The 27,832-nt window shown below is 45.0% G+C and overlaps 5 protein-coding genes across 5 annotated transcripts; 3 read left to right on the top strand and 2 right to left on the bottom strand.

The window, feature by feature from the left end:
* Window positions 1–9,855: 9,855 nt before the first annotated feature.
* Window positions 9,856–12,835, top strand: INS49_001889 (uncharacterized protein; the record flags this gene model as incomplete). Its single annotated transcript, XM_043162708.1, has 3 exons — window positions 9,856–10,384; window positions 10,444–11,103; window positions 11,169–12,835. 3 exons carry the CDS (start codon window positions 9,856–9,858, stop codon window positions 12,833–12,835), a joined length of 2,856 nt encoding a protein of 951 aa, XP_043031214.1.
* Window positions 12,836–19,675: 6,840 nt separating this feature from the next.
* On the bottom strand, window positions 19,676–21,247 carry INS49_001888 (uncharacterized protein; the record flags this gene model as incomplete). The annotated part of the gene is made up of 3 exons (XM_043162707.1): window positions 19,676–20,143; window positions 20,270–21,179; window positions 21,231–21,247. The coding sequence occupies 3 exons, from the start codon at window positions 21,245–21,247 to the stop codon at window positions 19,676–19,678; spliced, it is 1,395 nt and encodes a 464-aa protein (XP_043031213.1).
* Window positions 21,248–21,308: 61 nt separating this feature from the next.
* Window positions 21,309–21,950, top strand: INS49_001887 (uncharacterized protein; the record flags this gene model as incomplete). Its single annotated transcript, XM_043162706.1, has 1 exon — window positions 21,309–21,950. The coding sequence occupies one exon, from the start codon at window positions 21,309–21,311 to the stop codon at window positions 21,948–21,950; it is 642 nt and encodes a 213-aa protein (XP_043031212.1).
* A 565-nt stretch (window positions 21,951–22,515) lies between these two features.
* Window positions 22,516–23,464, bottom strand: INS49_001886 (uncharacterized protein; the record flags this gene model as incomplete). The annotated part of the gene is made up of 2 exons (XM_043162705.1): window positions 22,516–22,925; window positions 22,981–23,464. 2 exons carry the CDS (start codon window positions 23,462–23,464, stop codon window positions 22,516–22,518), a joined length of 894 nt encoding a protein of 297 aa, XP_043031211.1.
* Window positions 23,465–24,814: 1,350 nt separating this feature from the next.
* On the top strand, window positions 24,815–26,170 carry INS49_001885 (uncharacterized protein; the record flags this gene model as incomplete). Its single annotated transcript, XM_043162704.1, has 1 exon — window positions 24,815–26,170. The coding sequence occupies one exon, from the start codon at window positions 24,815–24,817 to the stop codon at window positions 26,168–26,170; it is 1,356 nt and encodes a 451-aa protein (XP_043031210.1).
* Between the last annotated feature and the right edge of the window lie 1,662 nt (window positions 26,171–27,832).

Genomic DNA, 27,832 nt, shown 5'->3' with positions numbered 1-27,832 from the left:
AACTTAGCTAAGGCATAATAATAACCTACCTTATTAAAATAATGCATATTAATTCTAAGCATAATTTAATATTTTAATAATCTTGCTTTAAGCATTAAAAAACCACTTAATATAAAGTTTTTATATTAAATAATTAAAAAAGAAATAAAGTTTTATAATAATGCCTTATATAATAATTAATATTATAATAAAAAAATTAATTAATTATATAATACTTAATAAATTAAATATCTTAATTCTTATAATGTATATATTACTTAAAAATAGTTTTAATACTTTATTAATATAATAAGTAATATAATTATTAAAAGTTTAGCTATATAAGTTAATATAAAGCTTAAGGATATAAGCGCTAATAAGGAGAATTATTAGCTATTTAATACTTTAAAAATAAAATTATAATAATAATAATATGCTAATTTACTTTAAGGAATATATTATAATAAAAAAGGTATTATGGATTTTTATATAATAAGTTTAAACCTTATTAAAAAGAAAGAAAAGCTTAGAAAAGTTTTTAAAATATTTAAAAAGTAAAAGCGCTATTTAATATAAAAATATAAAAGGAGAATTAAGCATACATTTAGATTTATATTTAAATAAAAGGGCTTAATAAGAGTATATAAATTATAATTATAAAAAGAATAATAAGAATTATAAGGATAATTAATACTTATATAATAAAGTTTAAAATTACCTTTTTTTATGGTAGTAATTTAGGTTTTAATTACTATTAAGCTAAGCATTTAGCATTTTTATCTTTCCTTCCTCTTAACGTTCCTCCTTTTAAATATGCTTTATAATAAGGTTTAAAGGTAAAGAATTAAGAAAAGAATTAAGAGAAAGAGAATTATATAAAAGGGATTATGCATTACCTTATATAATTATTAAAATGTACTTAATTATATTATAAAGCTTATAAGGAAAAGAATAAAAATTATAAAGAATAAGGATAAGGAAAAGGATTAAGAAAAGTAAAAGAAGTAAGATTATAAAAAAGGAAGATTATAAGGAGGATTATAAGAAAGGAAATTATTAAAAGTATTATATTAAAATTATAAATTAATAAGTATAAAGTATAAAAGAAAGGATTATAAAAGAAAAGACCTAAGTATATATACTTAAAATATTAATGCTTTTTATTGCTATTTTAAAACCTTTAAAGCTCTTAAATATAAATAAGAAATGAAAAGAAAGATTATAAGAAAGAAGATTATTAAGATAAAAACTAGCTAGTTATAAATAAAGTTAAATTAAGTAATAAAATATTTCTTTAGGTTAAGGTTAGCTAGCTTATAAGCTAAGGAACCTATTAATATTATTGTTTTTATTTCCCTAAAGAGTATATTTCCTAGGTTTACCTATTAATTATAACTTAATTAAGCTTATATTATACTTTATAATTAATATTATCTTATAAGGTAATGTTTATTCTTTTTAAAGATTTAAAGCTATTTACCTTTAAAAGGCATCTTTATTACTATTTAAAGCTAAATATATAAAGGAATTTTTAAAATAATATGTAATTTTAATAATTTTAATATTTAATTTTACTATTAGCTAAGGCCTTTTTACTTATAATTTACCCTAAGTTTGCTATAAAGCCCTTTTTCTTAATTATTAATATTATTAATAATACTTTATTAAAGTTATTAAGTTTTATTATTAATAAATAAATATAAGAATTAAAAGTTATATATTTTAAATTATATAAGTTATATAATTTATAATGAGAATTTATAATTTATAATTTAATAATCTTAGGTTTATTTATAGCTAATAAATAATAAAAGCATAAGCTTATAAAATAAAGTTATAAAAGTTTCATTATAAAATAAATATAATATTTAATTTATATATTAAGGTTATTTATATAGGAAATAAATAATATTGCCCTTAAATATATAAAATGCAATATATAAGGCTGCAACCTTTAATTTAAAATTAAGGAGATTAAATAGCTAGATTTCTTAGCAAAATAATGTAATAAGTTACTTTTATATTATAAAAATAACTTAAATTATTAAAGTATTACTTTTATAATAATAAATTAACTTAAAAAGTTAAGGGGTTTAATTTATTATTATATATATATGTTTTTATAGCATATTATAATAATATAGCGGGAGTTAATTGCTAATTTACCTTATGTATTTAATTAATAAATTAAATATATATTTTAAGGTATTTAATTTATTAATTAAATATACTAAGCCAACCTTGCCTTAAGGCAAGGTTATATAAATTGTATATTAATAATAACTGCATTATAAACTATTTATTATAATAATAAAATAAAAGTTAATTAAAAAATAAATTATATAACTTAATTCTCTAACTTTAAAGCATTTAAGAGTAAAAATTATATTACATTTAGCATTTTTTATAGTAAAGTTATAACGTGCTAAAGTTAATGCATTATGATTATAATTAAATGGGCATTAATAGGCTTGTGCCTAATTAATTAAGTAATAAATTAGCTGCTCTTATTATAAGTTAATATTTAATTAAAATATTAACTATATTATTAAAATTATTAAGCCTTATTTATTTAAAAATACAAATTATATTATATATATAATTTTTTTTAATAAAGATATAATATATTAAAATTAATATTTTATAATAATATTATTTAAATATTTATATTTTTTTATTAACTTGCTTCCTCCCTTTTATATAATAAAAAGAAGGAGTGCTTAAAAGTATTAAAAAAATTTAGCTAAACTAGGGGTTAAACCTAAGACTTTTAGGTTTATAGGAGAAAAAAAGCACTAAAGCGCTTTAAATTAAAGGTTAAATTACTTAAAAGTATTATTATTATACTATTTAGCTATTTATTAATATAAAGGTTATAATATAAATTAATTATATAGGAAAGTATAATATATAAGTAAAGTTAATTATTTATTATCTTAATTTATATATAAGCTTTACTCTTATTATTATTATACTTTTTGCTATATTATAAAAACTTAAATCTTTGCTTTATTATTATATTTTATATTATTTGCTACCTTAATTAAAATGGCATTAAGCTATAAATTATTCTTAATGCTTAATTTATTATTTAGCTTAATAGCGATAATAATGATAATAGCAATTATATATTAAAGTAGCCTTATAGCTATAGTAATAAGGAAGGATAAAGTTAAAATTAAAACTGTGCCTATAGCATACTTTAATTTAAGGGCGGTGGTATTATTATTAATATAATAAAGTAAATATTTATTTAATAAATAGGCTATTAATAAATATTAAAGGATAATTATAATAATTATACCTTGCTTAATAATAGCTTAAATATATATATATAATTCTTTAATTATTAATTTTTTATTTCTTGCATTTTTTATTTTTTATTTTATTTTATAAGCAGTATTTATTATAAGGCTACTAATTATTTATTAACCCTTTGCTTTTTCTTTAATAATTTATTATGCAAGGAGTTTTATTTTATACTTATAGATTTATTAGGTATTATTATTTATATTTGCAAAATCTTAGCTTAAGGCCTTAATAGCTAAGCGTTATACTTTTAAGTATGCTTGTTAAGTATAGTTTATAGGTTAAGTATAAAGTAATTTTTAATTTTTTTATTAAATAAAGGGTTGTTAAGGCAAATATATTAGTAATTATGAAAATAGGAAAGGTTAAGTATAAGTTCTTGGGAGGGTAAGATGTATTAATAATATGTTATATGGTTTAATACTTAGCTAGTAAACTAAATATATTAAAATATATATTTAATTTATTAGCTAGGCGCTTAGCTATATAATAACTTACTTTATTCTTTATTTTAATAATAATATAATAATATAATAATTTATATTGTTTGCTAAACTTATTAATATATTTTAATTAAGGTATTTTTTTATTATGCATTTTTTTTATTAGCTTATATTATCTTTTAAGGAGGTTAAGCGCCTTATATATTATTAAATATTAAATTTTTATAAAAAGGCTAATATTTTGCAATGCTTTATAAAATTTAATCTTCTTTATTATAAGCTTTGTTTTAAAGGTATTTCTTTATTATTTAAGTATTTTGCTTATTATATTATAAAGCTATATAAGGTTGGTAAAATAATTATAAAGATACTTTTTAAAAGTTATATATAAACTTTTTATATAAAATATAGCTTATAAATTATAATTATAATTTTAATTAATTGCTTACTTGCAAAACTTATATATATATAAGAAATATATATTATAAAGGTACTTTAATATAGGCTTTTTATTCTTAAACTTAATGTATATAGCATGCTATATTAAATATAACTTTTTTTTAAACTTAGCATAATAAAAATCTTGCTATATATATAAGATATTATTAGCATTTTATATTTATGTTTAGTTAAGGGGTGGCTTTAACTAGGTAATCTTTTATAGCTTTGCATTTTTTAATTCTTTATATTAAGTTTCCTTATTATTATTGCTTAAGAGTTAAAATGCTATACTTTTTAATTATATATTCTTTATAATAATAGTAAGCTTAGCTTCTTTTAATATAATAAAGCTGCTTATTAAAGCTATCTTTATTTTAGTTAATAAGTTATTTTTATATAAAAGATAATTACTTTAGCTGCTATTAATATTATTAAAGAATATACCGTTTAGGGAAGCTTGCTATTTTTTCTTTATATTATAGATAATATTCTTTATAATATATTATTAGTAAAGCTATTATATAATTATTTATTTCTTTTTAATATATATACTTAAAAGCGCATTCTTAAATGCTTTATTAAAGTTATTTAATATAATAAATAAGCGTTTAATTTTATTAGCTTTAATTATAATAAAGAATTGCTTAAAAACCCATTAAAATAAGTCTTTTCACTCCCTATTAAGTAAATAAAATGCTATACTATAATTAGTATTAATGGATATTATATTAGTAATTTAATAAAGAAGTATATTAAATTAATTAACCTTATAAGTATTATTAATAAATAAAACTTTTAGGTTGGCTTTTTATTGCTTTAAGCATTACTTATATATTTAAAGTATCCTTTTTAATTATAATATTTTATTATTAAGTATTTTATAATTAATCTTAATAATTATATTATTAACGTTTTATTTTTGCTTAAGTTTAATAATAAAGAATTATATAATAATAAACTTAATATATTATATTTCTTTAACTTTTTTTAATATATATATATAATATTATTAAGGTTATATAATCTTTTAATTTTATTTTAAATTATTATAGCAATATTATTATAAGATAGCTTTTAAAAATAAGTAAGAAAGTAAATTTATTTTATAATATTAAGTATATAAATTAGCTAATAATTATATAATAAGTTAAGTATATCTTGCTTATTAAAGATATAGCCCTTATAATTATTATAAATTAACTTAAAATGCTATATTTTATTATTACCCTTTAATATTATTACTAATTATATATAATTATACTTTCTTATAATATTATTATTTTTTTAATTATAATTAATAAAGCTATATATATAATAAATAATAAATCTTTTATTATAATTTTTTAATTATTGCTTATATTAATAATATATATTAAAGCTATTTTTATAAATATAATAAGTAATAAACTTTTAAAGATTATTTTAATTATTAAATATAATAATATTAATAAAATTTATAATTATAAAAAGAGCTTATAAGTTATATTAACTTTTTATAAAAAGGCTATTATTATAAAATTTAAATATAATTAAGTTAAATATAATAAGGGCAGTAAATATAAGTAATTAATTAGTATTTTATTATATATAGTTTAAATATTAAAATAATATATATACTTTATTTATTAATATTTAAAGTTATAGCAGCGTTATATATGCTTCCTTATTTAATTAGTAAATTAAATATATAAAATTATATATTTAATTTATTAATTAAGCAAGGAAGCGCATATAGCGCTGCTATGCTTTAAGATGTACATAATGCATAGATAGCATTAAGCAAGCGCGTAATAAAATTCTATAATATATTTATTGTTCCTGCTAAGGCGCCGATGGCTTGATTGTAGGACCGCTAACCGTTCCTGGAAAAATTATTATATCTTCTTTACCAGGGGGGGCGGAATTCAGCGTCCCGATCAAGTACCGGCTACCTGATTCTCTAAGCTTCCTGGAGTGGGGTACCCAGCCACACAAGCCTGCAGTCAATAGCGTGCTGTCGTACCAATCCACTCGTTTGCATTGGTCCCCTAAATTTCACGATCTTGTTCGGGACCCACGGGCAACCAACTGTCGATGCATCAAAGATGCCTTCGTCCATGAGAATATTTCTCAGATGCCCCGTGTAAGAGCATACTGGGGATGTGGTACCATATTCTCCTTGTCATGCACCAGGCCTGGTGTTAGGTAAACTGTAACTACGAAACCCACACGAGCGATTTCATGAGCGCCGGTTCGTAGTCGGGCTCAAGAGCGGAGACATCCCAACCTTCAGGGTCTAGTCAAAGGCACTGGTGCAGCAGGACACGAGCTTTGTTGATCACGATAGTTGTCGTTTCTTAGGACCTTTTGATTGGAGCTTACTTTGTGAAAATGACAATACGTCAGTACTAGTTGTGCAAGCACATATATTTAAATGAATGATTGCTAGTGAACGCAACCACGAGTCTATGACCTGCACCGAATTCCATGCAAAACCAGCAGGCATGGAAACTTACCTACCACTCACCTGGGCCACCAGATTAGGACCTGCAGGCTCAAACCCAATCCCAAGTGCTCCCGGTGTGGCCCGCTGTCTCCGACGAGATCTGAGCCCTTGCCTTACAAGGGGAACAGAAGACGTTGTGCAGGGGCCGGCAGGAGCACTTGCCTTCGGCAGCGAAGGCATAGGACGTCGAGCAATACGCCGGAACAGAATGGCCCTTCACCAGGTCGGATCTGGGCGGGACCGTGCTTTCCTCAAGGAAGATGACCGTGCATCTGTCGCATGTCATGTCAACATGCCTTGTATCTACCCTTCCATGATGCTCACAGCGTGAGAGCGGCGTCGGTGTACGCGGAGGTGGACTAAGGTACCTACCTGTCGGGCTCCTGTGGGCTCCTGGGACCCACACGCTCAAGCCGCGGTCTCTAGTGACCTTTCGTGGCCGAGGAGAAGCCAGGCTCGGACTGAGCAGAGGTGAAGGTCTGCTCCTCCTGCTGCGCCTAGATTCCGTGCATTCGTCACACTTTCCCGCCCTGCACTCAGTCCCTTCAAGAAGCTCAATTTGATTCGAGTTGAAAGGGAAAATGTTCCGACTCACCTTCTGCCCCTGGGCATCCATAATCTCCAATTTGCCGTGCCCACAAACACGACACACCACCGTACGCTTATAAGCGGAGCTACTCATACCGTACTCTCTCTTTGTTGAGATATCGTGTCACAGAGAGTTCGGAGTAGATGTGGTGTTTGTGTATGTGTGCTAAGCAATCTGTTATTGGAGCTTCTCAAGTGTCTGGTGATGCAGGTTAGAAGAGCGAGTGCTGGGTGGGTGATGCTGGATTTTCAATTGCGCCTCTTCCACCGCGCAACTGCGGAGAGAATTAAAAAAAGACTTACGGCTGCAATGTAAAATCGGGCATTGGAATAATGGACAAAGGTGGCTATTGTCACAATCTATTGTTGTCTGTTGTTCGACGACAAAGCTGGGCGACTGACAAAAAAAAAGACACAGAGAGGGGCACATTGTTAGACGGCACAGGATCGTCGATCTTCCACCAGCGGCTAGTCATCGCCTCCGAGGCGCTGGGAGCGTAATTACACAGGTGACGGGCTGGATATAAGGTAACTGAAGGCCAGTCTCGGACAGCAACGTGCGAGATGGGACAATAGGCATTGTCGTCCAAGGACACTCCACCTGTACAGGAGGACAAGGAGACATTGTGCTGCCCTTTGAGCTTTGAGCCAGGCTATTTATCCAGAATTAGGACAGCGCTGACGACGGGCATAGGACTACTGGGTTTGTTTTTTGGGGGATGAATATTAGTAATTGGGCTTTTGTTCTGACTGAGAGTTCCGAGGTCCCTCTTGGCTGAGTGGCCCTTAGAGATGGCAACTCAAGGCAACAAGAGAATGAAAGCCAGCGAAGCCAGCCACGCGGGCAGTCGAATTCGTCAGCGAAGGGATCGTGACGGTCGACCCGCTGACTTTGGGGCAACCTGGATGACTGCCATCTGGTCCTAATCATTAATTGTCCGGATACAAAGTCAAACACTCTCAGAGCCAACATGTCGTTGGGCTGCTGACATAAGGGGACCAATCAGCCGCAGCAGATCCCGTCCTGATCTGGACTTAAACCCCGAGAAAAGCTGCCCCTGACTTCGATCCCCTGCCCTCGATCTCTTGTGACAGGATTCAGGAACCCGGGGAAGGATCAGCAGCTCGAACTCAATTTTGGTTGTGCCTGGGTACCTGATGGTCTGGAACCATCGCTCATCCCTTCCAAAGCTTGTCTGCAGCCCACGACCGTCATTCTCTGGTACTCTACTCGCGAATTCCGTCCACGTCTCCTACGGCCTGCTGACCCTCTCGCCGTTTGTCAGAACAAGACATCATGGCTTTTGATTTCCTTCATCGATAAGAGGGTGCCATGACGTCAAGCATGGGAGCGCTTTGGAAATACACGGCAAGCACCGCTGTTTCGTATCACTTCCCCGGCAGTCGGGTGGCTTTTGCAACAAAGGGCCGAGCCCCAATCGCCGGTGCACTCCTTCAATGCAGACCACGACCGGGCTGCTGAATTGGGACAAGCTCCACGCACAATCGTGGCACGGAACCCGTAGGCGGCAAACAGGAATCAACTAACGGCCTAATAAGAATCCCCTCAACGGAACGCCACCAGGGATTCTGCGGGTCCAAAAAACGCACCTCTTCTGCATTTCTCTGACTCATCAGGCCATGCAAGGAGAATATCAGACTGACCTGCCCAGGAGTCTGATGAGGCTGCAGAAAAGGTATGCTTTGCACGTCAACCAAGTCAGCGATGATCACTGACACTTGTTGACATGACAGGGACCCGGCCAGCCTTATTTGAGCCTCTCGTGCCACTGCCCGTCAAAAGTCCCTCAGGCCTCAGCGCATGCATTGGCAACGAGACGGCTCCGCGGCAGCTTGGCCCGATGCAATATCATCCGTCATGCTATGCTGAATCCTTCAGTCCCGGATGATTGGTCCCATCATTGGTCCCACCTGCGGGTTCTCACTCGAGCCGCCACAGCCTAGCCTCTGACTACACCCCTAGTGCTTGGTACAACCAATCGTCGAATATCTCCACCCCCTTCAGCCTGGACACTATCTCGTTCCTAGCGATGCCGCTATACCTGTTCCTGGCATCACGACCAGTTCGCTCGTTCTCTAGCGAGTCCTGCCAGGCTACCAGTCAGGCTCATCTCCTGAACCACTGATCCGGGCTACCGATTGATTTCCTGCATCCCTGGCCCATGCCATCTTGATCCAACCGCGTCGGAGCACTGACCAGGGAAATTGGCTGATGCTCGAGCTGCTGCAAGAAGATGGGGCCCATGTTGGCGACAGCCTAGGGTTGGGTCATGTTGCTGTGCCGCAGCAACCATCGTGCCGTGCTCACGCTCTTGGAGGATGGGCACCCCGTCTGCTTTGGGCAAAATGAGGAAACCAATATGTAGGTAGGCACACCAACGCTTTGCGTTGCCTGCGTCCCTCCCCTTTGCTCTTTCTCTTGCCTCTCCGCCTCATCGTCTTGTCAAGGTCCCAAACGACGGCGAGCTCTCTCAGCCAGCAAAGGTTTCTTTGCGTCCTTTCGTTGACCACAGCGACTACACACTCTTTTCCGGCTTGCGCCACTACATTCATTCGATATTTACCATAATACCACCCCTAATACAAATAATGTATCTCCGCGAATCCATTGCTGTGGCTGCTCTTGCGGCAGTCCCCGTGCTGGCAACTTCCAGCAGTGTCAATGTGTATTGGGGACAACAGGGCAACGGAGACCTGGCCACGGCTTGTCAGGATCCTTCCGTTGACTACATTACTCTGGGCTTCGTCAACATCTCACCAGAGAACGGAGGCCCTACTGAATACCCCGGCACAAACTTTGGTGCGCACTGTTGGGCAGAAAAGTACAGTGCCGACGGACACACATCCGAGCTGCTATCCACATGCCCCTCTCTCACCCCGGGCATTGCAGTCTGTCAAGGCCTTGGAAAGAAGGTCCTCCTCTCCATCGGCGGTGAATATGGCGTCTCCAGCAACTATACGGTGTCCAGCCCTGAGAACGGAGTCGCCTTTGCCGAATTCGTCTGGGGCGCCTTCGGCCCGTACACTGAAGCTTGGGCAGGCAAGCCCAGGCCTTTCGACGACGGAGACAAGCACAATGCCGTTGATGGCTTCGACTTTGACCTCGAGTCCTCCTCTTGTATGTGATTTCTGGATTGAAAACTGACGGACTTGGACCATATGCTAACCCACTTGCAGCTGGTGATGAAGGCTACGCGGCCATGATCGACACCTTGAGAGCACTGATTGTTGTGTCTGGACGAAACGATATCATCACCGCCGCTCCCCAGTGCCCGCTCGAGGCTAAGTGGCAAACCATGACATACCTGCTTCAGAATGTGCAGTTTGACCGCCTGTGGATTCAGTTCTACAACAACGAGCTTTGCAGTCTCTTGAACGCAGATGGCACCCCAAACCCAGGCTTCAACTATGCCGATTGGGAGAAGTACCTCGCCAATACCCCAAGCAAGGATGCCAAGCTCCATATCGGTCTTCCGGGCAGTCCAGCTGCTGCCGGCAGCGGTTATGTGGATGCTTCTGTCGCTAGTACTTATCTCTGCAAGTACGGCGACTATCCAATGTTCGGCGGTGTCATGGTTTGGGATCAATGGTTCGCGTCTCAGAACACCATCGACGGCGCTTCTTATAACCAAGCCCTGTACGAGTCCATGAAATGCGGATGCAAGGCGTGCCCAGTCCCGACAAGCACGGTCTCAACATCAACGATTGCTTCTTCGACCGCCGCGACCACAAGCCTGTCTACGGTCCCACCAGTCACTATCACATCGTCGACAGCGCCCGCCTCCACACCAACGTGCACTGGGCTTTCTGGCTGGGACAAGGATGGCACCAACATCGGTAAGTACTCCGGAAGTGGAACGACTGAGAGGAAAGCTCGACACTGACTGCCTTTCTCGGTACAGGTTTCTACGCCGACGCGGTTTCAGCAACCTACAGCGGCTGCCTCGCTCTCTGTGATGCTAACGAAGCCTGTCTCAGCTTCGGTGTTCTCTCCACCCCTGCTTGTGCTCTCTACAACTATGCTGTGGAGGGCAACGTCGTTGCGGGCGCGAGCTCTGGCAACACTTTCTACAACAAGGGTGGCGTCTGCCCGCAGCCTTCAAGCAGCAGCTCAGTGGTGACGTCTGCCTCTGAGACGACTGCCCTCTCAAGCTCGAGCGCCTCTATTGAGTCGTCTACAGCACTTTCCACGACCTCGGACGCTAGCAGCTCCTATACCTCAGAGACCAGCACATACTCTGCGACAACTCTGACAACGTCAAGCGCTGAGAGCGCCTCTACCTCGGATGCTAGCAGCTCCTATACCTCTCAGAACAGCACGTACTCTGCCACAACTCTGACGACGTCAAGCTCCGAGAGCGCCTCCACCTCAGAGGTTACAAGCACAGAGGCGCCTCCCGTGACATCTGATACAGAAAGCGTCAGCCTCAGCTCTACTGCGAGCTGGAGCAACATCACATGGACCACTGCGACAAGCACCTCAGAGGCGCAGACTGCCCCTACCACTATAACCAGCAGCAGCGTTCATCTGTCGACCAGACCTCCTCACACATCATGGTCTAACACCACCTGGACATCCCACGGGCCGAGCTCCACGTCAGAGACAATTGAATCACCTACCACCCCAATTACATCGACCACGGTGGCAACTGAGCCGACCGGCCCAGGTAACGGCGGGCACACAACCGAGACGTTCTACTCAACGACTGTCCTGACCGTCACCTCCTGCGCTCCAACCGTGACAGACTGCCCGGGTACTCCACACGTCACCACGTCCATCATTCCAGTCACCTCAACTGATGTCCTTGTGCCGACTCCAGGTGATGATGAGACTGTCACCGCCACTGTCGTGCCAATCACTTCCACATCTGCTGGGCCCATTCCTGGCGGCGAGCATCTGACCACGAGCACCATCTACAGCACCACGGTCTACACAGTCACGTCGTGTGCCCCGGCCGTGACCGACTGCCCCGGCAAGATTGGCTCGGTGACCACGCAAATCATCGCCATCTCGACGACCGTCTGCCCCGTCACCGAAGGTGGCCACATTGTTCCCACCCCGCCCGCTGAGAACGGTGGCGGCGGCGGCTCGACTCCCTCCGAGACAAAGCCTGCCGGCTCCGGCCCCAGCCCTTCCAGCCCTGCCCAGAACGAAGGAAGCAGCCCCAACCCGCCAACCCCAGCCGGCGGAGAGGCCTCCCACCCCAGCCCTTCTACGCCGGCCGGTGGTGAGGGATCCTACCCCAGCCCGCCCGAGGAGACCGAGGAGGGGACTACTACCTCCACTGTCACGACAAAACTGCACAGCACCATCACCCGCCCTGTCGTGTCGGTCCCGACCGCTGGCAACGAGGGCTACGCGCCGCCGCCTGTCAACAACGCCGGCCCCGGACCCAGCCACGGCTTCGGCAACAGCACCGCGACGAAGACCTTCAGCCTGGCGACGGTCAAGCCAACCGGCGCCGGCGTCCCTGCGCCTCAAAACACGGTGGTGACTGCTGGCGCTGCACGGGGTGTTGTTGGCGCCGGCCTGACGGTTGTCGTCGGTGTCATGGCTTTCATGCTGTAATTGTGATGAGTAATGAATATATTTCATGGAACTTGGGGACTTTTGTACGCATAATATACCTGGCCTTGGGTTTCGCTTTCACCCCGGTCCACTTGGGTGTGCAATAATACGAGAATTATGTCCATTTCAGGGGCAAAAGTCCATTTAGGGGCCTATAGCTTGTATTGCTTTCAGGTGACATCCTTCCTTTCCTTATAAGCGTAGATTCTCCGGCATCTGCGACAACATCTCTGCGTATTAGGGTCTGACGTATGTGAACCGTCATCCTTGTCGTCGCCGTGTAGATATGTTTGACTAACTCCTCCGTCAAGTCCTCCTGGAGGAGCCTGACACTCTAATTTAATCAATCATATCTTAACAGGCGCGTGTTTGATCCTTTTCCATTAAGACTGGATATTTACACACACGAAAACAGAGGGTACACCCGTACATTCCCAGCACCAACACCCACCCCCAATTCACACAACCAATTCACAGAACTAACACCAATACACCTAATTTATATAGATATTAAGTGTGTGGGTGTGTGGGTGTATGGGTGTTGGGTATGTGGGTATTAGGTGTATGGATATTGGGTGTATAGGTTTTGGGTGTATTGGTGCTAGGTGTATAGGTGCTGGGTGTATGGGTGGAGGGTATACGGGTGTACCCTCCGTTTTTTCCAGTGCGATATCCGTTCTCTTTCTTTTTGCGAAACTTGGTCAAGTCGCTGGATTCTTATCAAACTAGGACTACCACCCAGAATGCCAATATGACCACACAATATGATGATAAGCAATCCTGCCACGATGATTCGGCAGCGCTGACTTGAATGTACGACGTGGGCCTCGCAGAAGGCTCCGATGTTCTGACCTCGCCATCCCAACCCTCCGAATACTGGCCTCCAGCCTGGGTTTTCCCCGTGATATGCTCCGTTCTTGTGGAAAAAGTAGTTTCAACAGCTCCGACGTTATTAAATGTGGTAATTACCCCCGTGGGCAAGTCCGGGCCCGATTTTGGAGGAGGTGCACCAGATGGCGGGAAACTGAGACTATCAGTGGCTTTCAATGCATCTGGTAACAAATCTGAATCTGATTTTGGATGATGTGCACCAGGTGACTGAGTCCCGAGACCATCAGTGGCTTCTGACATGTCTGGTGGCAAATCTGCACCCGATTCTGGAGATGAAGGCGCATCGGAGGGCCGGGTCTTGAGACCTCCAGTGGCTACTGCCATGTCTTGCCCCCATGATTTACCAGTCTTAGGTGTTACTACAGTCCCGGTGATAGGCTGTGCTCCACCTTCTGTACAAGTCTCAATTGCTGTTGTGAAACCGTAGGGTATCGGTGTAGGTGTAGGGAAGTACGGTAGAGACGACATCCCGACGTAGGTCTCTGTGATAGTGTAGGGCCTTTCCGATGGGCCATTGGGGCCGAAGTCCGGGAACGTTGTCGTGAACACGCTGGTAGTGGTGCAGGTTGGACAATCGCAAACTGCGCATGGCGGCATACTATATGCCACAACGCCAGGTGACTGCGGTCCCTCCGGATTTTCAGGATCCGCTGGCGATAAAGGAGGATATGCTAGGTTCGATGGGCCAATTTCGTTAGGTTCAGACACCAACATTATAGTTGGATTCGCTGATTGTTTTGCTGAGTCAGGAAACAATGTATCAGAGGCTGAGACAACCCGAAAACATTCAGTAAACGCTGACGTGATATAATAAACCTCTTGAGCTCGAACTTTCAGCGCCAACGTAATGACGAAAGAAAAGTGAAGCATCAGATTGAAGCACATCATGGACCCACCAACGTTCACTGGACGAGTACGAAACAGCAATGACAAAGTGCTAAAAGCAAGCTCCAGGAAGTTTCTTCCTGACTGATGGATACGCAAATAGCTCTCATATAAATTATCTGACATCCAATTGTATGCTTGTATTGCCCGAACAGGGTATTCTATGAAAGCGGCCCGACTGTCTACAATACACGCGAGATTCATGTTTTGACAGCGGAACTTGGTGATCTATTTCTAAAGGCAGAATGCGTTGCCCGAGAGCATCCAGACGAACTCATGCTGTCTCAGCGTTCTGGCCGTTCTCGTGAAATTCTTATGGGGTTTCTCGCGAAGTAATATTGAACTTGCCAAGCCCTGGCAAATTCCGAACGGTTCGAGAAGAATGTCTCACATGTTGTGGCTGCCGTGCTGGAATGGGATGATATGGCAATGTGAACCACCATGCGGGTGGAACTTTTGGATTGTTCGACGCTAGCAACCAAATTGCCAAGGTCCTATGCGCCGCGCGACTATCTTTACGGTTCTTATTTTATAGCGCCAGACGGAACAGACATAGGATAACTCGACCTGTACGAGTATGCCGACTTCCGTGCCTACACTTTCGATGTCGGAAGCCATTCCGTTCCGGAAGTATTCATTCGTGCTCATTCCAACCACCGCTTGGCTGTCAGTGTCGACCTGCGTTTCCAACAAGCAAGGGATTAATTGCAGATGTGGGGGTTGAAATGATCATATTGACCGAAGTGGCGTTGCAATGTGCATCATCATATGGTGGTGCAAATGTCTGTGATTTTGGAGCAAGCTGGCAATAATATCAAATACTTCTACCTGGCAGAGCAATGGTGGCTTCTAGATATTAGACTTGGGCTGTAACATTTTGCTCCATAGGCCTGGTACGGAGCTGAATATTCTATACTCGCCCAACAGGAGGGCCTTGGTTTGTCCATCCGCAACTTTCTCTCGCTCACCTCCATTCTCTGGACACTCCTCTTTGCTGTCAGGCAATACAATGCGCCCAATCCTCAGCAGCTGCACCTTTGTCACATTTATAGCATCATACTGCGTCTGTCACGCTGTTAAAACCGATCATAACCCCGGCCTAAAGGAGCTCTACGAAAGATATGAAGCCAATTTCGAAAGCCAATCAATATGCTACACATACATTCAAGTTACGACGATAACTGTGCCGGTTGAGTCAATATCGAGTCTTCCACCCCAGGGACTCTGGGAAGGCATCACATATCCAGTCGCCATCCCACTTCCACCAAGCAGCTTCGACGGCTCGCCAGGTTTATCGTCTGTTGGTGGCGCCAGTAGTCTTTCTTTTTCCTCTACTCAAACAGCGGAGGCTGGGAACACATCCGGCCTGTTGACCAGTACTACCGACTTCCCTACACGGTCCAACACCCTACAGGGCACTCTCCCCGATTCAACTGGCCCTTCTGATGCTAATGGGTCAGCATCTGGATTGGATACATCAAGACTTACCAACCCAGCATTGACCTCTACTCGCGGTCGCTCATCCGCTTCGACAGACTTCCTTTCAGAAATTCCAGATTCCAGCTCAGGATCAGCCATCAACACTGGCAGTGATGTATTCACCCCCACCGGCTTCCTTTCAGACACTCCAACTTCGAGCTTGGGATTAGCCGTCACCCCTAGTAGCGATGTATCCGCTTCAGCAAGATTCCCCTCAGCGATAGTGGTTTCGAGCTCACTTCTACCACCAGAATCTGTTTCCCTGTCGCTCCCACCACCTGTTTCCCTGCCATTTCCACCCCCAGCCTCCCTCAGCAATACAGCATTCGGCCCAACAGGTTCCAACTCATCTTTGTCCACTGAAAGTGGTGCATCAGAGGTCGCAGAATTGCCTTCAGCCACGCGAATTTCAGGTGGAGGAACAGCAACGGGCACACCTTCTGCGATCCCAACTTCGACGGCTGGATCTTCCACTGCACGGAATGACGGATCTAGTATTGTTAATCTTCCATCTTTCCATTCGGTTACTGGGACAAGCCTCATATCAACGCCGACCGATACGAGTCAGCCAGAAGATGTCACTTCGCAGAAAAGTGTTGAAGGTTCAGTCCGGTCGGAAACTAGTCAAACCGCGACAGGAGGTCTTCCAATCGGTGTACCTGGTGCAGATCCTACGGCGGGCACAACTTCGCTGGCTGTTGGCGTGAGCAGGAGCGCCTTGGATTCACCCTCACCTACAATTGCAATGTTGTCAACTTCACAAACGAGTTCGATCGATATACCTCCTGGGCCAAGTATAAGCTCACAGGGGAGCTTCCTCAACTCAAGCCTTCCGGTCGTTGCTACTCCCTCAGAGTTAGTAACGGACGCAGCAAGTCTGGCTGAGACGAGCTCTACTTTCACTGAGACACTTTCGCCATCAGTTGAGTCTCGGGTCATTTTGAGTGTCAGATCGGAGCTTCCCCCTGCGTTGGCACCAACGATCACAATAACGGAGGAGGCGACATCGTCACAAGGACCAGCCAGGCTTGTTCGACGGCAAACTGCTGAGGCCGGCAATTCAACAGCGGGATTCATAGGCAATGATGAGCTCCCCCATCCCAATAGCTGCTCAAACGCCAGGCTATTCGTCCGAAGCAGTGGGGCACTTCGGACTGAGGGTGAACCGCTCTCGGTTGACCCAGGAGTACCATACATCGATGTTGCGAATTACACGAGGGGCTCAATTACTACACGATTTGATGTGGTGAACGGCACGCTTGTATGGGTCAACTCCTTGTTCCACGGGGGCCAGGCTGGATTCTGTCAGATCAACGGCTCAAGTGTGTACGCAACGTTCACAGCGGCGGGCGGTCCCAAGGATTGTACCGACGTTAATCTGGTCGTGTACAGGGGTACGCTTTTGGCACCTTATTGAACTAACTGGAAGAACATCAACTAATATTTCGCAGAGGTCCAATGCCAATTCGGCGTGATCGTCAACGACACTTTTACTCAATCCACGTCCAGTCTTGAGCCGGTGACCGTGACCGTGACGGATGATGCGATTCCCTCCTCGTCTTCCACAGCGTCTCTGGAGAGCACACCTGTTTTGGTCCCTTCACCCTCGATGTCAACTCCAGTTCAGGGGACGGTCTCGCCATTCACAGCGAGTGGGACATTCCTGGCTAGTGAGACGTCGAGTAGAATATCGACCTGGACGTTCGTTCCCACGGAGAGCCTAACCCAACTACCTAGTTCACCACAAACATCGCAGGGCACTGAAGCTGCGACTGCAACACCACTACAAACTCCAGGCACTGACTCAACGAGCACTGCAACCTTTCCTCCCGGACTTACAAGCAATGTGGCTCCTAGTTCCCCGACAAGCCCATCATCCGCTGTACGACTTCCGAGCACAGATATCACAGACCCATTAGGCTCGTCTACGATCCAGGTATCGAGCAGCGATCAAACGTCTCAGCCCACATATGTAGGCAGCAGTTTAAGTAATTTCGGACCCTCAGACGCAGGAACGAGTTTAGTTGCCGGTAGATCAACAACATCGGTTACTATAGACGACGAGTCCTCAACTTTGTCTACCCTAGGTGCTTCGGAGCCACATTCTGAGGGCCAGCCCTTTTCCACTGCTGATGGTCCTTCATTATCCGGAGATGAGACCTCGATTCTGTCAGAAAGCAATCCCATGAGCTCAGAGGTCGCACAAACTTCTGAAACTCCTGCCTCAACTAGCTCAGATTTGCCTGCCACCTCAACCAGCGAGCCACACAGCCAGACCCTCTTTGAAAATAATACTGCACAGCCCTCCAGTGCTCTAGACTCGATTGATTCTCTGCCTTTTTACAGTTTTTCCAGCACGGCCCACAGCCGCACCACCTTCGAAAGTAACAGTGCACAGTCCTCCAGTCTTCAAGAATCAAGTAGCTCTCAGCTATTCTACAACCTTTCCAGCACGGCTCAGAGCGAAATTAGCCTTGAGGGTAATAGCGCACAGTCCTCTCTAGAGTCAGTTGGCTCTCATAGTTCCAATAGCCTTTCAAATACGGCTCAGAGCAAGACCAGCCACGACGACGAGCCGACTTCGTCAGTCTCAGCGAGCCCTGGGCCCGAAGAGCAACAGAGTCCGGCTACTTCAGCTACAGGAGAAACGAGCTCGCAGTCTACGAGCACTTCCCAGAAGTCACAAGTTGATGACCCCACGAGTAGCTCCACATCAGCGCCTGAGCCCTTGGCATCAACATCCCAGAGTCCAGTGCAGCCAGCTACTTTGGAACTGCACTCAGAAATGCCCTCGTCGTTGTATTCTTCCCAGGTTGTAGAGGCGAGCAGCTCTGTTTCACAGCCTGATACCTTGACATCAACATCTCAGAGTCCAGTGCAGTCAACTATTTTAGAACTCCCCTCAGAATTGCCCTCATCATCATACTTTACCCAAGGTGCAGAGAAGAGCAGCTCTACTTCACAGCCTGATTCCTTGGAAGCATCATCTCAGAGTCCGGTGCAGTCAACTACTTCAGAACTACGCTCAAAATTGCCCTCTTCATTATACTTTACAAAAAGTTCAGAAAGGATAGAGGCGAGCAGCTCCATATCACAGCCTGATTCCTTGGAAACGCAATCCCAGAGTCCAGTGCACTTAATTACTTCAAAATTGCCTTCTTCTTTCTACTTTACCCCCGGTGCAGAAATTACAGAGGCAAGCAGCTCTGTATCACAGCCCGACCCTTTGAAAATATCATCTCAGAGTCCGGTGGAGTCAACTAGTTCAGGACTACTTTCGGGGCTGCCCTCAGAACTGCTCTCGTCGTCATATTCTTCCTACGACGTAGAAATCACGGAGTCCAGCAGCTTTGGATCCCAATCATCGGCTTCGCCCTCCTCAAACTTGAGCCCACCCGAAGACTCGTCAATTTCTGGTCTAGTGTCATCCACCGAGAGTAGTGCTGAGTCTGACTCAACATCAAGTCCTCATGCCTTGAGCTCGACACAAGAATCTAGTTCCGTGCCATCTGAGAGCAGCTACTTGGAAACCTCAGCTTCGATCCCGGGTATCGAAAGTATCCCAGCTCCTGTGACCACGCCAATCTATATCACGCCAATCGATGTCATCGACTCATCTAGCAGCGTTGTATCTTCATCGGGTCCAGATGTCTTGAGCACCTCCACAAGCGATGATCTCTTTCCAAGTACCAATGACGTGAGCTCGTCCGTGCTCACTTCAACGTCTCCCGAAACAGAATCTCCGTCAAGTAGTGAGACGAATGGTGGTTTAACCCCATCCCTCACTTCCTTGTCCCCCGAAACCGAATCTCTGTCAAGCACTGAGATGAGTAGTGGCTTAACCTCGTCTCTGAATTTATCGTTTTCTGAAACCGAATCTCTGTCAAGTATCGAGACGAGTGGTGGCTTAACCTCGTCCATTCTCAGTTCGCTGCCTCCCAGCATAGAGTCCGAGTCAACCATGGAAACAAGTAGTGATGAGAGCTTGTTGGCCCAGAGTTCACCGTCCATCATTACGGCACCTGAGTCAATTATGGCGACAAGCAGTGATGTCTATAGTAGCGAGTCGGCATCCACATCGAGTAGTACTGACCAGACAGGAACCTTGATTCCTCCTACCTTGTCTCCGACAGCTCAACCGATCGCCACCCTAGCTTTATCCTCCACAGCAGAGCAGACATTGCCCAGCTCTACAATCTCTTCGTCTACAGCCGAGATAACCACAACGAGTCCGTCCTCGTCAAGAAGTCTTGTTTCGATCGACTCTTTTTGGAGTGATTCCTCAGCGAGTAGTACTGAACAGACAACAAGTAGCTCTGAATCTTCGTCGTCCGGGGAGCCTACAAGTACGAGCCTGGAGTCCAGTTCGTTCGAGGAGCCAACAAATACTAGCTCCGAAGGTCCCACGAGTACAATCTCCGAGTCAACGTCCTCCGAAGAGTCTACAAGCGCCGGTTCCGAGTCCTCGTCGACTTCAGAGCCAACAAGCACGAATTCAGAGCCTACATCTCCAGAACCGCTAACGACTAGTATTAGCAGTACCACGGAGTCATCTTCTTCAGAGGCGGCTACAAGTACTGGCTCCGAGTCAACGTCTTCCGAAGAACCTACCGGAAGCAGCTTCGTATTCACATCGACTGAAAGACCCACGAGTACAAGCTCCGAATCCACGTCCGAACAGCCGACAAGTACGTCCACCGAGTCAACGTCTTCCGAAGGACCCACAATATCGAGTCCCTCCAGCTTGTCTTCATCAGCCCAATCGAGAACCAGCCTGATTCTATCCTCCACAGCGCAACAGACATCGTCCAACCTTACAAGTTCTAGTCCCAGTACCGCTCCCGCAATCATTACGACAAGTTCGAGCTCATCTAGCTCCTCCAGCTCCACTACCATCCGGCGAACAACGACAAGCTCGACCTCGTCCAGCTCGACCTCGTCCAGCTCGACCTCGTCTAGCTCGAGCTCCTCCCGTTCCAGCAGCTCCTCATCGAGCAGCTCCTCATCGAGTAGCTCTTCATCGAGTAGCTCCTCATCGAGTAGCTCCTCATCTAGTAGTTCCTCATCGCGATCATCCTCGTCGACCCCTCTGCAAACTTTGAACTGTGATCCCAGCGGCTACCTCGTCCAGGTCTCGAACCTATATAGAGTCAACATTACGACCGGAATCGTCACCACCATCAAAAGCGGTATGCAAATCGGCACACGAACCCTCAAAATGAACGCCATGGGCTACAATGTCGGGGACAACTTTCTATATGCTGCTACATTCGACGCCGCGCCTTTCGACCTGATTCGAATCTCAGGTACAGGCGATTGCGTGAATATGGGAAGTCTCAATATCAGTTTTACCTCCACCTGCGGCGACGTAGATGAGAACTCACAATACTGGGGCGCAGCAGGCGGAGTAGACTGGATTCAGGTTGACTTGAAACCAGGCTCGGCAACCTACGGCCGGACGGTAACCAAGGGGACTGCATCACCGGGGCTATACGTGATTGACTGGGCTTACGTTCCCAAAAAGGGCAATTATCTGTGGGGCGTGGGGTGTGAAGACGATACTAGAGCGTCAACATATCTGATGAGATTCGATCGGACCGCCAAGACCTGGACCACGGTTGTCAAGTTCGGGGACATAGCTGGCAAGACCGGCACGAACAGAAACACCTGGGGTGCTGTTTATGCGTCCGACGATGGGTACTTGTATGGCTCCGAGAACAACAGTGGTGAGATCTGGAGGTTTCCGGTGCCCGATAATGGGGTTGGTGTCCCTAGTGGATCACCAATCAAAATCTCGACTGGACCATCATCACCCGGAGGAAACGACGGTGCGAGGTGCATTAAAGCTTCCAACATCTAGGACTTACGTGATCGACGGACGACAGCTGGGAAAGAGGATATTTGTCTCCCAGGTCCAGTGTCCGAAGAACAGGGTGTTTCACGCCTGACATCGGTTGAAGCTTCAGTGTTGGGAGCTCTGAAGTATTTGCGTATCTGCTTGGCCAGCTTTCCCAGAGTAATCGATTCCTTGAATTTTAGTTTGGATAGTGGTACCACAGAATTTGCAGGAGATCCACAATGCTAGTTTAATTAAGACCTAGCTCACAACTTTCTAAACGGATGGCTGTGCACATGACATCCCCTTTCTTGATAAACTTCTTTTCCGACTGGAAACACAGTGTGATGACGTCAGTAAATACATACAGATACATATATATTCGTGAGTTCCTTGTACTATTTGTGGGAAAATACTCAGAGCACCCGGGAGCTATTCGCAAGTTTCCTGCTACCGTTTCCGTAGAGGCGGCTTACATGTCTTAGGGAAGCAAAAGGTCAAACACGTGCTTGCTGAAATTTGATAGATTACATTCGGGATACGGCTCTTCCAATAGCGACTGTACAAACAACGCACAAAATACGCTCGCTCACCACTGGGCGTGCTCCTGTATATTCAACGGCAGGTGCAACATTTGCTGACCTGACGATGTTGGCTTGGGCAGGCGCCCTGACCGAATATTCATCTGCAAAGACGGATGAATAAGCCTGGGAGCACCCAAGGCACCGTCGCGCTGGTTCCGCATGGCAACAAATTCCTGCTCGGTTATGCCCTCTCTCAGATGCTTGTTCTGCTTCTTATGCTCCACGACGGTCATAAAGGGCATAGGCTCCCTGCCCTTTGGGGGATAGTCGTGCCCAGTCCAAACTTTTACATGGTCTGGCAGGCTGAGGAGCTTCCGCCCTGACTTGTATAGGGCACTTGCGTCACCACCGGGGAAGTCACACCGAGCGGTGCCTATGTCTGCATGGAAGAGAGAGTCACCACAGAAGACATTATCTGGTAAACACGTCAGCACTTTTCTCTGATTAAAAGGTTACCATGGCGCACTGACCTCCAATCATATAGCCTAGGTGGTCCGGAGTGTGACCGGGCAGGTGAATGGCCTTGGCTTTCAAGGTCCCGATCTCGAACGTCTCGTCGTCGTCAAAGAGACGCTCGAACACACCCTCAAGCTCATCCGCTGGAACACCATACTTTTTGCTGAACAGATCTTGGATCCTGCCAATACGCTTGCCGATGCCGATGGGCGGCTTGTAGCCTTGCATCTGGGACAGGCGGCTTTGAAGATAGGAGCCTGCGGTCAGATGGTCGGCGTGCGCGTGTGTCTCGAGGATGAGGTCCACCTTGTAGCCTTTCTCCCTGACTAATGAGAGCAGGGTGTCTGCACTCCCAGTGGTCAAGGCCTGGTTGGACGGCTCGAAGTCAAGAACTGGATCGATGATGGCCGCACTCGAGGTCGCTGGATCCGCAACCACGTACTGCCAAGTGCCCGTCTTGCTCTCGAAAACGTCATGAATAATTGGCTGGTTGGTCATGGTCGTTGCAGTAGCGAAACATGCTCGGACTGGCTGAGTTTGCAAATTCCCTGGAGGTTGAACACAGATCGCGCTCAATGCCTTTCCTGTTTGGAACAGCCGATGTTGATTTGACGATCCAGTTGGCTGGCAAGAGATTATTCTTGACGCTGTGCTTACTGTAGGTAGATGCGCAAGCCGATTTTGACTAGTAAAGGAGGCGGAAGCACAGCTAGAGAGTATTGCTGGTCTTGCACGAGACGAATACATAGAGAATATGCTGCTGCCGCTGCTGCAGCTGGGACAACGAAGAGACGGCATCGCGGATTTTCTTTGGGTATAAATAGTTTTTGCGCTGAGTTAGATCGAAGACGCATGAAATTACTCGAATCCCGACTGCAACTTCACGCTGTCTTTCTCGACTGGATGATATATCCAGACTTCAGATATGCTCAGACGTCGTCAGGATCTCACTCCGACTGGCCTTTAGTGTCGCCGGTCCAGTCGGCGATCTCCTGGCCCACTCGGCGACCTTTGAAAGTCCAAACTTGCTCAACGGCATAACCCAAGGCTGTCAGAATCCCGACAGCCGTCTCAGCCGTCTGACTCAAGCGTCGCAAGTATCGCTGCTCTTTCTTGAGCAACCAACCCTCCTTGTTCTACAGGCCATGACGTTGTCGAGGCAGATCTCGTCACTGCTGGCCCGATTCTTTCCGCGATCACACTGCCACAGGTTCCAGGCCGGTGAGGACGGCGACTTGTGGCGAAGGCAGTCGAACCGACGTCTTATCCGTCCGACCGTCCCGAGCCTATGACAGACTAGAAGAGGAGAGGCACGAACGGGTAGACGACCTCATCCCTCTGCAGGTTCACACATGGAACCGGGAAACCACAGATTTCACTGGGCTTCGACGTTGTTGGTGAGCTTGAGGGAAAGAGTAAAGTTTGGGGAGGGAGGCGCGAGCATGTCTAGAGTCAGGAGAAGGCGTTTGCTAGATATTTAAATATTCTAATACGGCACCCAAGAACTTAGACCATCATGGCCTCGATCACATCATCGCCCCTGTCGATATTTTGGCTCAGATGGCGAGCATCAATGGGGCGATTTCGCTGAGGTCGGCCAGCCGGATACCGAGCGAAGCGCGGCTGTCGGCCCACGGTGGCAGCTAGGCAATGTCACAGTGGGGACTTACATGAGTCTCGGCTCATATTTGATGCTCCATTTCTGACATGTACCATTGACTACGTGCTCCCCAGCGTCTTTGCATATCACTGACTTTCGGCGGTCCTGATCTTTTTTACCTTTTTGATCTCTCCTTCTCTCTCTGTATTTCCCACTACAATTCATTTAGGCACAATTTCCACGCCACGATGCTTTCCATTCGTTCCTCTGTGCCTCGCGCATCCCGGGGTTTTATGGCCGCCAGGCCAATTGCTTCGACTCAACGAAATCTAGCATCAGTGTCGCCAGTCAACCCTGTTGCTCGAAACCACAAGGTTGTGGTAGTTGGTGGCGGCTCTGCTGGTCTAAACATCAGCCACCAGCTATTACGGTCGGGAAAATTCGCTGCTGATGATATTGCCATTGTCGACCCAGCAGAATTGCATCACTACCAGCCTGGCTGGACTCTCGTCGGCGGAGGGCTGAAGACGAAACAAGAGCTGCAGCGGCCCTTGAGCAGCTTGATCGACCCTAAGATCAAGCTCTACAACCAAGGAGTGGGCGCGTTCAGCCCTGAGGACAACTCAATACGACTCAGCAACACTGACATCATCAACTACGACCACCTGGTTGTTGCACCGGGCATCACCGTCAACTTGAACAGTATCAAGGGATTACCTGAGGCCCTTGCTGACCGAGATGCACCTGTGTCAACCATTTACAGCTATGAGACTTGTGACAAAGCGCATGAGACTATCAGCAAACTTCAGAAGGGAAATGCCATCTTTACCCAGCCAGCAGGCGTCATCAAGTGTGCTGGAGCTCCACAGAAGGTCATGTGGCTGGCATTAGACAAGTGGACGCGTGCGGGTTTGTACAAGCCAGGGAACACTCCCGACTCAGCAATCCAGGTCACTTTTGCCAACGGGCTCCCTACGATGTTCGGAGTCCCGAAATACGCCGCGAAGTTGGAAGAACTCCGAAAAGAGAGGGGCGTCGAAGGCCTTTTCCAGCACGATCTCGCCTCCATTGACGGCAATACGGCGACGTTCAGCCGCGTCGACACCAAGGAGCAGGTGAGGAGGCATTTCGATCTGCTGCATGTTGTGCCCAAGATGGGCCCCCACGCGTTCGTTGCGGAGAGCCGGCTTGCGAACGAAGCGGGATATGTGGACGTCGATGATGGCACCACACGACACAAGAAATACGCCAACGTGTGGGCAGCCGGCGACGCTTCCAGCCTGCCGACCTCCAAGACGGCGGCAGCGATCACTTCGCAGTCGCCAGTGCTGGTCCGCAACCTGTTGCAGGCCCTGGAGAGCAAGCAGCCCGATGCTGTGTACGATGGGTACACCTCGTGCCCGTTGTTGACGGAATATGGCAAGGTGCTCCTCGCCGAATTCAAGTATGGCGGACAGCCCAAGGAGACTTTTGCATGGCTTGGAATTGACCAAGCAACCCCTCGTCGGGCTTTCTATCATCTCAAGAAGGACTTTTTCCCTTGGGTCTATTACAAGTCAATGGTGAAGGGGACTTGGGGAGGTCCGAAGGGCTGGCTGAACTAGGGCCAGAAGGGGTACTGTAGTCAATCAGTGCAAGACCCTAGGGACTGAGTTCTATCAGCCCGGCATGGAGCCTCTCGACGGACGTCAAAGCCCCGCTGGTACTGAGCCTAGATATCTAGGTAGTTGGTGAGTGGACTTGTCAGAGAGGGCGGAATCTCTGTGCGGCCCCATATCGATGTCAACGTCTGTGGAAGGGATGAAATACTTGAAGAAAAGTAGAAGTGGCAACACATTGAAGCCGGAGCGATGAGCGCGGGTGAGTAGGTCATTTTTTGTTAGGCAGCACAGCTGATTTGGTAAGCGTCGTGCCACCGTGGTTGTATGCTTCGGAATGGGAGGTGGTATTTGAACAGGAGGATCTGGCTGAGACAGACTTGCGTCTGAAACAAGAGACTATATTAGCTATTGATACACCATAATGCACCGAGTCGAAGTCTACAGGCGACTCACGGTTGACCGAAATCACTCAAATGGGGTCGCGGTTGAGAAGACGCGTTCCCAAAATTAGCAGGCAGCCGGCGGACCCACCAGTTGTGAGTCAGCGTACGCCCACCCAGCTTCTACAGTACGCCCACCCAGCTTTCAGCGTTGGCCCACCCAGTACAAGGAGAATTAGCTGCATCCGCATTAAAATGCAAGTACTGCGGGGTTTCCAATAAGCCAGGGTAGCTATTTTCCAATTTAAGCAATACTTTAAAAATATAAGCCTAAAAAGCCTAGAGGGCCCTAGAGCCCCTAGAGCCCCCAGAGCCCCCAGAGCGCCCCAGAGCCCCCAGAGCCCCCAGAGCCCCCAGAGCCCCCAGAGCCCCCAGAGGGCACCAGAGCGCCCAGAGGGCACCAGAGCGCCCAGAGCCCCCAGAGCGCCTAGAGGGCTGCAGAGCGCTTAGAGGGCCATAGAGCGCTTAGAGGGCGCAGAGCGCCTAGAGGGCTGCAGAGCGCCTAGAGGGCTGCAGAGCGCCCAGAGGGCCGTAGAGCGCTTAGAGGGTGCAAAGGGCGGCAGAGGGTAGAAGTAACTTTTAAGTTGCAAATAAAGGGGTAGCTATGGGACCCCTTTGGGATAGCTATGGGACCCCTTTGAGATAGCTATAGCTATGCTTTATTAATAACCCCGCAGTATTAATATTTTATAGCATATGCAGCCAATTTCCTTGTACTGGGTGGGCCAACGCTGGAAGCTGGGTGGGCGTACTGTAGAAGCTGGGTGGGCGTACGCTGACTCACCAGTTGTCTGCTCCAAAAGCAGAAGGCGGTGGGGGTCTGGCAGACTCTTCGGCAGAACTCCCCGCCAGCAAATTATATAAACCTGCCACCCTGTGTCGCAGCTGTGCTGCACCCTCCTCTTCCCTTTCTCTTCATCCTGGTGCACGGGCTTTACGTGATTCAGTGAAGGTACGCCTGAGAACACGTTTTTGCTAGTTGAAAACTATAACATGACCACTCCTAGTTGGCCTAGGCCGGCTAGGGAATTTTTGGACCCGTTTGATTCTTGACTGATGATTGTCTTTCATTGTCTTTTGGTGCGCTTGCGTGCCAGGCGAAGAAGGATTGACTCATGTGGACTGTTGTTTGCCTCCACCGGCAAGCAGCATGCCAGCAGCACAGAGCTGTGCAAAGCCGTGCATATAAATACACCGCAGCTTCTACGGTCTACTGACACTGCTG

Source organism: Diaporthe citri, assembly GCF_014595645.1.
Source record: "Diaporthe citri strain NFHF-8-4 chromosome Unknown scaffold_1, whole genome shotgun sequence".
Classification (NCBI taxonomy): domain Eukaryota; kingdom Fungi; phylum Ascomycota; class Sordariomycetes; order Diaporthales; family Diaporthaceae; genus Diaporthe; species Diaporthe citri.
The sequence above is the reverse complement of the archived record's forward strand: the minus strand, read 5'-3'. Positions and strand labels throughout refer to the sequence as shown.